This window comes from Perca flavescens, chromosome 9 (genome assembly GCF_004354835.1).
Source record: "Perca flavescens isolate YP-PL-M2 chromosome 9, PFLA_1.0, whole genome shotgun sequence".
NCBI lineage: Eukaryota > Metazoa > Chordata > Actinopteri > Perciformes > Percidae > Perca > Perca flavescens.
In genome coordinates this window covers 36169082-36181338 of record NC_041339.1, presented here as the reverse complement: position 1 = coordinate 36181338, position 12257 = coordinate 36169082, and the positions used below count along the sequence as shown (strand labels likewise).

The window sequence follows — 12257 nt, the reverse complement described above, 5'->3', positions numbered from 1 at the left end:
GCTGTATACAGCGTAGACATACACACGGACAGCTCAACATGCGTCCAGATAATACGCCACTTGTCTTAAGAAAGTGTGCGTGTATGTTTTACGCAAAGTCATGATGTCATGTTGGATTTTTCGTATTTCCAGACTTTGACAAACTAGGATTGCCAAGAATAATATTCCAGCTGAAATCTGCGCTAAGCAATGTTTCCTATCAGTGTTAATCATAAGGGGCGCTGCTGTATCAGTAAGAAGCTCTGGGCTGTTTATGGAGCATTTAAAAGGTAATAAATCAGCCACAAACTGAGGGAAACTTGGCCCTAATTTTAGGACTCTGAAAAATGAAGTTATATAAATTTTAATCAACTTTCTAAACCTGTGAAATGACTTCTATCTGTGCTGATATTTAGGAGCGCTACAGATTTTGTCTGTTTTCAAAAGACTGAACTTAATTATTTTTCTGTGTTCGTGCAGTTCTTGCATCTGTGTGTCTGCAGTAATAAATCAAACTTTGACTTCTGACGGCTGAACAAGAAGTGTTTTCAGCTCTTATCTTATCACCCTCGTGGTGTCTTCCCCTCGACCTGCAACTGTGTTTTTCTGGGTCGAAATTTTAACATTTTGTCGATTTTATTCCAATTATTGTTTTTGTCAATTTTTAAGAAGTTTTTTGTCGCCTTTTTCCGATGTTTTTCACTTGCCACTTTTGTTCTGGTTTTTTTGTCACTTTTTTTCAGCGTAAAAAAAAAAATTGTCTGTTTTTTTTTTCAGTGTTTTTGTAGCTTTTTCTAACATTTGTCACTTTTTTCAACGTTCTTTTGTCATATTTCTGATATAGAAAGTTTTTGTAAACGGGTCAAATTTGACCCGAGGACAACAGGAGGGTTAATCAATCAATTTCAATCTACATTCGATCTTGCGTTCTATCTTCTTCCGTTTTTACACAAGTAAATACTGTGCTTGGGATCTGCGAAAAGACCGGTGACCTACGCTCGGTACTGTCCCTGAACGCATCAGGACGGCTGCTTCTGCTGTGTTGACTCTGCAGACTACGTGTTACAGCTTCTCAAATAAACGCAGATTAATTCACAGGAAGTTATCGAAGAAAACCTGCTTTCATGCAACTGGCTTACCTTGTTGAAGGAGCTATATTTTATACATAACGCATTCAGTTAATGAACAGAAATATATAATTAATTGCAGCTGTAAAAGGCTCACAATCTAACACAAGGTGTACTTGAAAGAGGAGATAAATTAAATGTTTAGCAGCGATATTGGCAGTGTTAAGCGATGTGATTGGACAGATCTTTATTAAATTAAGCCTAAAAGTGTATACGTTTTTATGTATTCTGTGTTTACGTACAGCTGATTGAAATGGGTTATAAAGTTAATATGTGAGCGGTATTGAATAATTTTAAGTAGATAGCTCGGTTACTTATGTGCCCATACTGGTCGTGCCCTTATGCTACATAAAAAAAGTGGTTATTTTATATTTTATTTTATAACTTCATCTGACGTAAAACGTTTCAGCATCACCTGCTTCTAAAACACAGGCCCGGATTTAGAATTTTTCCCCACGGGAAGTGAATGCAGCATTTTTACAACCAACTCACATTAAACAAAAGAACTAAAAAACATTGTGAAATGTGGCTCAATGGTGTTTTAAGCCCCCAACGTCGCCTTCCAGGCAGCTCACCCTCACCTTAACCCTAAACATAACCATTGCTGCGCTGCCTGCAAGGCAAAGTTGGGGGCTAAGTACACCAAACACCGTGAAATGTCTGCCCGCCCTGACAGTGTCCTCTCCGATCAAACATCAATGCTAGCTGTTTTCATGGTTACTTTAATTGTTATTATTTTAAAAAGGAACAAGGCGACTTATTGGGACTTTATCTTATTTACCGTAACCCCCAGAGTTAGACTAGTCCATACATACCCTTCTCATCTCAGTGTGTGCTGTAACTCTGTCTGACGGCTCCAGCATTAGCTTAGCCTAGCACAGATCCTGCAGGTAACTGGTTCCAACTAGCCTACTGCTCCCAATTGTGACAAAAGTGACAAAATAACACCAACATGTTCCTATTTACATGTTGTGATTTATAGAGTCACAGCGTGTACAAAAAACAACGTAACATGAGTCACAGCCATCTTCTAACTGTAAACAAACCGGGAACTATATTCTCAGACAGGCTTGCTGCAAAGCATATCACTCCGCCCAAGTACTATATTCTTCCGCCTGAGAATATAGTTCCCGGTTTGTTTACAGTTAGAAGACGGCTGTGTCTCATGTTACGTTGTTTTTTGTACACGCTGTGACTCTATAAATCCCAACATGTAAATAGGAACATGTTGGAGTTATTTTGTCACTTATTGGGAGCAGTAGGATTACTGGAACCAGTCACCTGCAGGATCTGTGCTGGTCTGATGCTGCTGGAGCCGTCAGACAGCCTTACAGCACACACGGAGATGAGAAGGGTATGTATGGACTAGTCTAACTCTGGGGGTTACGGTGAATAAGCTAATCTCCCAATAAGTCGGCGTGTTCCTTTAACTACGAGGCGGTCTTTAGCTCCGTCCTGTCGGCCTGCGGCGAGCGAGCGCGGCCTAGCTGAGGATTTTGTGGTACGGGTGGAGCGTGAGGGACGAGGTGAAGGCTCTGATGTCGGTGATGAGCGTGGCGTCCCGCGAGGCCGACGGCAGGAAGGTCAGCTCGCTCACCTCCCCGTAGGACGAGGACGGAGGGTTGTCGGGGCTTCCCGGTCCGCAGCCGGCGCTCGGCTCTGGGGGGTCGTTCTCCTCCACGCCGAAACCAACAACCTGACGGAGACACCGAGAGAAAACCTAAGTAACTGAAAACATTACAATTTACAACCTAAGTACTCTGTCTTCTCCGCCTGTCTTGGCGAATAAAGTGAAACATGTATTTCAGCTAGCTCACATAATAAACAAAGTCTATCCTCTGCTGCAGTGGCATTGAAAAAGGGATCTTTGTCTGTTGTTGAAATTAAACTTCACATAAAGTTCTCCATGTATGTAGATTTATGTCGTCCAAGCATCAGCTAGATGAGTGTGAGACGGTGCAGGACACTGGAGTTTAAAGTTCTCCAGAAAGGAAGGCAGATTGATCCTCTGTGTAAGAGGGTTAGATTTAAGTAAGTAAAGTGTGTTAAAGATTCTGTACTTTCTGATTTTTAGAGCTTTTTGTAAGCCTGTATTTTCCCTCCCTCGGATTGGAGTCTAAATATTTTTTTTACTTTTAAAAGGATCGTAGCGTTTGTTTGTTTTGGTAGCACTTGAAGGTATCGAAGGTCATGAACGTGTCATACACGTTATAGACAAGTCATAACGAGACTTCTGTCATTAAGTATGATTCGGTTTTTGTCATGACAAGTTGACATTGTTTGGTTTGTCTTGATTATGACAACTCGACATTAATCAAAGTGACATTACCAGAAGTCGTCTTGGTCATGACAAGTTGACATTACATTTGTTTGGGATGTCTTTGTAATGACAACTTGACATTAAACAGGATGACATTACCAGAAGATGTATTTGTAATGACAACATAACGTCATCCTGTTTAATGTCAAGTTGTCTTAATCAAGACAACCTAAACAATGTCAACTTGTCATGACAAAAACCGAATGACACTTAATGACAGAAGTCATAACCGTTTATGACTTGTTTATGACACGTTCATGACAGTGTCATGTCACGATTATGTCGATACCTTCAAGTAAAGTGTTGCCGTTTGGGTTTTTTTTGTGCATGTTTAGCACATCATTTAAAAACTGAATATTTGTCTAAAATTCAAACAAACCCACTCACATGCACGCTGAGCTTCCTGCTGTTGGTGTTTCTGTGCTCCAGGAACCAGGAGACCAGCTCCTGCTGAGAGAACAGCTTCAGGGCCTCGATCTGCAGCGGGGACACAACGGGTCAGAACCACACAGGACCAGAACCAGAACCAGAGACCTGCAGCATCACTAACCTAGCAGTAAATAAGTACCTAACAACAGTTGTTATTAGCAATGTTTGGACCCAATTCCTTTTTCCTAGATCTTTGCATTTGAAAAAATGAAGAGAGACCGAGAGAATGAAGAGATGGACAATGAGAGACAGAGAGGAAGATGTAAGGAGGGAAGGAGAGAAGAGCAGAGAGAACGAGAGAGGGAAAGAGGGAGATGAGACAACAAAAGGGACAGATGAAGTGAGGCTGATGGAGAGGGAAAAGGAGAGACAGGAAGAGAAGGAGGGACAGACAATGAGAGACAGAATGAGGAAGAGAGAGGGAAAGACGAGGAAGAGATATTTTCATATTTTATTTTACTCAATGAATATAGAGAGAGAGATACAGAGAGAGAGGGAGAGAGAGAGAGGGAGACAGACAGACAGACAGAGAGAACGAGGGAGAGACAGTGAGAGATGAGAGACAGAGAGAACGAAGGAGGGAGAGAGAGCGACAGAGGGAGAGACAGAGAGAGAGAGAGAGGGAGAGAGAGGGAGAGAGACAGAGACAGAGAGAGAGAGGGAGAGAGAAAGAGAGACAGACAGAGATACAGAGAGATCCGGTGTGTCCCACCTCCTTGTCCAGCCTCTTGAAGACGTACTGCTGCGTGACCACCTCGAACCAGTTCCTGTCCACCTCCTCCCCCAGGTGAGCATCCTCGCACTCCTTCAGCTTGACCAGCGCGGTGACCTGCGTCCTGAACGCGTCCTCGCTCAGAGCCGACAGGCGCTCGCCGAAGCTCGCCAGGAACTCCTCGATCTTCGCCTCCACAAACTCCGTGCTGAGAGGACAAAAACATAAGGATCCCCGTTAAGTCTTCCCAGGGTCCCGAACAATACTAAATCAGACAATATTAAAACTAGGACTGTGCTCGATTGAAGAACTTCTGAGTCGACTAACACTCATTCAACTGTCTCGACTCATCGATCGGTCGATTTAATCGACAGATCTGTAAATCTGAGTTTCTCCGCAAAGAGTCACGCTAAAAGGATGCATATATTAGGGGTGGGAATCACCAGAGGCCTCACGATACGATATCATCCCGATACTTATGTCCCGATACGATATTATTGCAATTTTAAAGATATTGCAATATTCTGCGATATATTGCAATATTTTACCTTTTTTACAACTTCAGATTTTTCCCAATTTCAAATGATGTCCCAAAAGGACAATTTTGTCAACATCTGTTGTATCTAAAAACATACATTTCTCTGTTTGTTCATCTCACTTCAGTTTTATTGGTGCAAAATGTGATTGTCAAGCAGACAAACTGACCAACACATATATCATAAAAGATCGATACTTGGCGTCTGTGTATCGATACAGTATTGCCACGAAAAATATCGCGATACTATGCTGTATCGATTTTTTCCCCCACCCCTAGCATATATTGAATAAGATAATAGCCTCCTTTGCATATTCAAACACAACATTTCAGAAAACGTGTAATACAAGAAATAACTGCCTTAATGAGAGTAATCAAAGTAGGTTTCATGGTGATATCTATCAGGTAAAATGTCAACCCTTAATTCTTGTGTTTACCGGAGATGTGCTCTCGTTTAGGGCGTGTCCAAATCCACTTTTGGTAGTTTGACGGTGGTAAAAAAAAAAAAGTGTCCCTGCGCCGGGCGCCTGGTCCTAAAGGGTTGTACTAATGGCGCTTTTCCATTACATGGTACCTACTCGCCTTTTTTGGTTTTCAATTACGAAAAGAAGTACCTGGTACCTGCTAACAGGTACTTTTTTTTAGTACCTCCTCAGTCGAGGTTCCAAGCGAGCTGAGGCGAGCCGAGAAAGTGACGTGAAACCCTGCAGGCTGCTGATTGGTCGGAAGGAAGCGTCACTGATCACTGCATTGTTAGCGAGAGACGGCATTTTTAAAATAGTTTCGCCAGCGGTGTTTTTTTTGCTGCCGGAGGCTCCACGCAGAGCTTTCTCCGTAGCATACAAGTGGCCTGATGGTTGTACTGGTGCGCTGGTGTGTGCATGTGTGATGTGTGTGTGTGTCGAGTCGCCGTATGTGTGTGTGTGGGGAGCTAGTGAGCGAGGGAGAGGTGAGAGAGTAACAGCGATTATCAGCGAGTAGCGACTCTAGAGTCATATATATATGTGACCACGGTGGGAAATCTGGAGCAGTAAACGTTAACTATCTCTTTGATATCATGTTTACGGAGAAGGAGAACCAGGAAATGAGTCGGGGGAAATGCGACGCCACTAAGCCACGCCCACGGCAGTCGCTATGACGACCAGCCACGCTGAGGCGATACTATCTAAATCTGCAACGGAAAACGGACGCACAGCGAGTAGAGTCGAGTAGAGTCGAGTCGAGCAGGTACCATTTAATGATTTAATGGAAAAACGCCATTAGTGTCTTCATTAATCAGAGGGGTGTTTTGGGCATAATATGCAATCAACCAATCAGAGATCATCTCCCATTCCCTTTAAAAGCCAGGCGCGTTTGGACCTTGGAGCATTGCTGTTATGATGGAGGATTTGAACCGTAATATTTATATTTGTAATCTTCTGTGTGTGTGTGTGTGTGTGTGTGTGTGTGTGTGTGTGTGTAACAAGCATAGTGTGTGTGTGCTGTGTACGAGCCTAGGAGCATTTTACTAATGCTCTGTTAAAATAACAATGAAATGCTGCGTTATTGACTTTAGACCAGGTTTTTGTTGGTCAATGGAGCGATCACTTCCCTCTGCCTCAAGATGGCAATACACCCAGAATGCACCTGAACACACCTCCCTGTAAGACCAGCACACCCAGAATGCACTTGAACACACCTCCCTGTAAGACCAGCATGCCCAGAATGCACCTGAACACACCTCCCTGTAAGACCAGCATGCCCAGAATGCACCTGAACACACCTCCCTGTAAGACCAGCATGCCCAGAATGCACCTGAACACACCTCCCTGTAAGACCAGCATGCCCAGAATGCACCTGAACACACGGTCTTAAACTAGCAAAGACACTTGCGTTGGGCTTCACGCTACACTATATTACAGAGCTAACATCTCTGTAACTCTACAAAGAGGGAGAGAAACGAACACAGCAATCAGACATTCAAAATGATCCAACTCACCTGAACTTTGTGGCCTGAGTTTCGACGGTGACGGAGAATCCCAGCACCCCCGAGGTGTTCCTGCAGGTGGGGTACACCTGGTACCTGGGAGGGGGATTAGATGCCAGAGAGGGTTTAAAAAACACACACTAAAAGTGCATACCAATGATCTGTAGACTCCGCATGAGTAGGATCGGGCACCGAGAACTGGTTCCAACAATCGGCTCAAAAACTACAATTACATTTACACATTGTGACAACTTGGAAGATATCACCAGTTTGCATCAGCTGTTCTAATCCAGCGGATCTGCCCCTTTCAAAACTGATGCATTTTTTCTGTCCCGGTGCGAACCAATGGGAGAAGAGCACTTCAGTGTTTAAGGATTGAGTGGAACGAGACGGACGGCCGGGCAGTACACAGGGTCAGTGGATCTATAGCTCAGTTGCGCTGCAGTTAGATTCCTTCGTGCACAACTCGTATTCTTTCGGATGTTTCGTACCAGATGTTGTAACAGTGGCCATGCTGTGTATAGTTTAGGGTCCTCGCCACCACCAGACCAATCAGCATTGAACAGATTGAACATGTAGCTGGACTTGAATGGCCTTCTTTAGACTGAAAGTACTGCCAAACAACTTTTTCTGCTCACCAGATCCATGTCCACTTCATCACAGCCTGCTGCGTTGAACGCTCCACCTACATAAACACCTTCAACGGCACCGTCACTACGGTGACCAGCGTAGCGCGCCGAGTGCAAGCGTATGGTTTGGTTCGCTCGGAAAAACATTCTAAGGTTCGGCAGAAACCAAACCCCCGTCAAAAAGCCCAATATTCAGCCGAAGCCTGGATTCCACTCCTTCCAGAAAAATGAAAAATTTGTTTTTTTGTGATTGTTGCGGGCAAAACTCCTTGATTATGCAGCACGTTTTCTTTAAAACTGCAAATCGAATATGCGGGATATTTATGCAATTTAATGCGATGAAATTTCGGGATGTTCACGTCGCGTAATCCATAACGTTCCCATGGCAACAGGGGAAAATGGCTGCTCTTGTGTGAAGTAAACGCAACATCTTTCAACTTTCTGCTAAGATATATTATGGGACTTTATTGCAACAAAAATACAGGGATTATGAAATCATGCAAGCCCCGCATATTTTGCGCGGAAATCGGCAATTTATGCGGCGAAAGTAATGGACTGTTTTTTTATATAAAGTGTGAATTATGCGATCGCATAATCACGTTTTTCTGGAGGGACTTTGTGCATCTCTAATTCTAAGTGACACTGACCCGAGGGTTTCCTTGGTCCTGAGGAAGTCGAAGCACGGCTCCTCCATGTGCATCTGAAGAGAGACGAAGACCGATTATATATATATATATATATATACACACACACACACACACACTTTTCCAATTCCACAGAACAGAACTTGTGACTTGGTTTACTTTTAATATTGACAACATGACAGATGAAGTACAGTGGGGGAAATAAGTATTTGACCCCTTGCTGATTTTGCAGGTTTGCCCACTTACAAAGAATGCAAAAATCTACAATTGTAATCATATGTACATTCTAACAGTGAAAGACAGAATCCCAAAGAAAATTCCAGAAAATCACATCATATGAATTTATTAAAATTGATAACCATCTGATGAGGAAAAACAAGTATTTGACCCCCTGGACAAACAGCAAGTATTCTGGCTCCTACAAGCCAGTTAGTCTTTCTTTAAGACACAGCCCCAATCCGAACCAATTATCTACATCAAATACACCTGCCTCACCTCGTTACCTGTATAAAAGACACCTGTCAACACCCAAACAACCAGCATCCAACATCACCACCATGGGCAAGACCAAAGAGCTTTCTGGACATCAGGGACAAGATTGTTGATCTGCACAAGGCTGGGATGGGCTACAAGAGAATCGGAAAGCAACTTGGAGAGAAAAGATCAACGGTCGGTGCAGTTATCAGGAAATGGAAGAAGCACCACACCACCGCCAACCTCCCTCAGTCTGGGCCTCCACACAAGATCTTGCCTCGTGGGGTGTCCCTGATCATGCGAACGGTGAGGAATCATCCCAAAACCACAAGGGGGGATCTGATGAATCAACTGAAGGCAGCTGGGACCACAGTTACAAAAGAAACGGTTGGTAACACACTACGCTGTCATGGATTGAAATCCTGCAGCGCACGCAAGGTCCCCCTGCTCAAGAAGAAACATGTACAGGCCCGCATGAAGTCCGCCATTCACCACCTGGACGACTCAGAAGAGGCCTGGAAGAAGGTGATGTGGTCAGATGAGACCAAAATAGAACTTTTTGGCCTCAACTCAACTCGTCGTGTTTGGAGGGCAAAGAACACCGAGTACAACCCAAAGAACACCATCCCCACCGTCAAGCACGGTGGTGGCAACATCATGCTTTGGGGGTGCTTTTCAGCCAAGGGGACGGGACAACTCCATCGTATTGAGGGGAGGATGGACGGGGCCATGTATCGTGGAATTCTGGACAGACATCTCCTTCCCTCAGTGAGAGAGCTGAAGATGGGTCGAGGATGGGTGTTTCAGCACGACAACGACCCTAAGCACACCGCCAAAGCAACAAAAGAGTGGCTGAAGAAGAAGCACATCAAGGTTCTGGAGTGGCCTAGCCAGTCTCCAGACCTGAATCCGATTGAAAATCTTTTGAAGGGAGCTTAAAATTCGAGTTGCCAGGCGACAACCTCGGAACCTGAATGATTTGGAGGCTGTCTGCAGGGAGGAGTGGGCCAACATCCCTGCCGAAATGTGCACAAACCTTGTCACCAACTATAAAAACCGTTTGACATCTGTGCTGGCCAATAATGGCTTTTCTACAAAATATTAACATGCTGTTTGTCCAGGGGGTCAAATATTTGTTTTTCCTCATCAGATGGTTATCAATTTTAATAAATTCATATGATGTGATTTTCTGGAATTTTCTTTGGGATTCTGTCTTTCACTGTTAGAATGTACATATGATTAAAATTGTAGATTTTTGCATTCTTTGTAAGTGGGCAAACCTGCAAAATCAGCAAGGGGTCAAATACTTATTTCCCCCACTGTATTTGTTTTACTGTTTAATAATAATAATAAAAAGGTTGATATATTGCTAACTTCTCACTTCAACTTCTCACGTATTCCCGTGTAACTTGTCTTTAAGTGCGCCTGTATTGTTCATTTACTTGTTCATATAGTTTAGTGTTTTTTTACTAGTTGTGTATATCATTTATTTAGTACTAGTAGTATTTAGTACTAGATATGTCTTTAATCTGTGTATTAAACCTGAATTTTATCCTCTCTCTCTCTCTCTCTCTCTCTCTCTCAAAGAATGTCACAAACATCGGAAAAAGAGACAAAAACATGGGAAAAGCTTTTAAAAAAAAAAGTCAAAAAAAGTGCAGAAATATATTTACAGAGACTTCAAAACAAAAGTGACACAAGTGTCAAAAGAGACGTTGGATTTTTTTACATTTTGACCCAGAAAAACTAAAAGTTGCAACTTGGTCGACGGCGAAGACAACACGAGGGTTAAGGAAAACCCGGGAAACTTTCGAGGCAGAATTAAAGTGTTTTATATGGAGGACAGAAGCTGCTCAAATAAATAAACAAATGATGCCATTAAATGTAGACGTTAAATAGAAAAGAATGTGTGATATATTGGTTTTAATTAGCTTCCTAATTTATTTACCTTTGTATTATTTCCCCTATTTATTTACTTCTCTATATAATCTCCTTTTATATATTTTAATTTCTCCTTTTTATATATTTTTTGTAATCATTAATTTATATTTTTGCATTTATGTTTTAGTATTTAAAATAAACTGTATATTTAAAGTTATTCATTCGTTTTAAAATGTATGTATGTATTAATTATTTACCCTCCTATTTATTTCCACAATGGTTTTATATTTATTTATCGTTTCCTTCTTCCTCTATGGTGTTATACGTGTTATATCGGTGGCTAGTGTTGGTGTGAAAACACTCACCACCATCAGCTCCATCAGAGCGTGTTCTCGGAGGTTCTTCAGCCCCGACTGCAACACAAACATTGAGACACATCAGACCGAGAGGCCACGCGGCGAGGGAGGAAGTGTTCGGGCGTTGGGAGGCGTCATGGCGTTCCTACCTGGTAGTAGACGGTCACCTCCGAGTTGGCGTCTCCTTTGTTGAGAGACTTGACTTTACAGAGATGGTGTTGGTGAGGCAGCTCCACCACCCGGAACAACACAGGGACCTCTGCTGACAGAGGCTGGAACTGCAGCTTACTGCAGAGAGACAGACAGGCAGAGAGAGAGAGAGAGAGAGGCAGACAGACAGGCAGATAAAGAGAGAGAGAGAGAGAGAGAGAGAGAGAGAGAGACAAACAGGCAGAGAGAGAGAGAGGCAGACAGTCATGCAGATAGACAGGCAGAGAGACAGGCAGGCAGGCAGAGAGACAGACAGACAGGCAGATAGAGAGAGAGACAGTCATGCAGATAGACAGGCAGAGAGACAGACAGGCCGGCAGAGAGAGAGAGAGAAAAACACAGAGAGAGAGAGACAGGCAGACAGAGAGAGACAGGCAGAGAGGCAGGCAGACAGACAGAAAGAGAGAGAAAACACAGACAGACAGGCAGAGAGAGACAGGCAGACAGAGAGAGACAGGCAGAGAGGCAGGCAGACAGACAGAAAGAGAGAGTCAGGCAGAGAGACAGACAAGCCGGCAGAGAGAGAGAGAGAGAGAGAGAGAGAGAGAGAGAGAGACAGGCAGGCAGGCAGAGAGAGAGAGAGAGAGAGAGAAACAGAGAGAGAGAGAGAGAGAGGCAGAGAGAGAGATAGAGAGAGAGACAAACACAGAGAGAGAGAGAGAGAGAGAGACAGGCAGACAGAGAGAGAGAGAGACAGGCAGACAGTCAAACACAGAGACAGAGAGAAAGAGAGAGAGAGACAGGCAGAGAGAGACAATTTAGAAAAATTTTATGATTTTAGATTGTTTTTTTCTACATAAACTATTAAACTACTATTATACATAAAAATGTTAATTTGAGGCTTTAGGAGTGAGCATTTCATCAGATGATCTGACTTCTGAATAAAAGACCAGAAACACTGAAAGAGTAATAAAGAAATAAAAGAAGAAACTCACTCGATGAAATACTGCAGAAACTCTTTGGACTCCTGCAGAGGAAACAACGGGACACGTTCA

At 43.2% G+C, this 12257-nt stretch overlaps 1 protein-coding gene across 1 annotated transcript in view; it reads right to left on the bottom strand.

The window, feature by feature from the left end:
* Positions 1-2501: 2501 nt before the first annotated feature.
* The window catches only part of LOC114561154 (nardilysin), a 42327-nt gene continuing 32571 nt past the window's right edge, over positions 2502-12257 (bottom strand). The window contains exons 24-31 of the mRNA XM_028586927.1: positions 12198-12229; positions 11202-11340; positions 11062-11109; positions 8345-8397; positions 7081-7164; positions 4568-4775; positions 3814-3903; positions 2502-2802 (exon numbers count right to left, since the gene is read on the bottom strand). Of these exons, the coding sequence (XP_028442728.1) occupies positions 2590-2802; positions 3814-3903; positions 4568-4775; positions 7081-7164; positions 8345-8397; positions 11062-11109; positions 11202-11340; positions 12198-12229 (867 nt within the window). The 3' untranslated portion in view covers positions 2502-2589. The remainder of the gene's footprint in view (positions 2803-3813; positions 3904-4567; positions 4776-7080; positions 7165-8344; positions 8398-11061; positions 11110-11201; positions 11341-12197; positions 12230-12257) is intronic.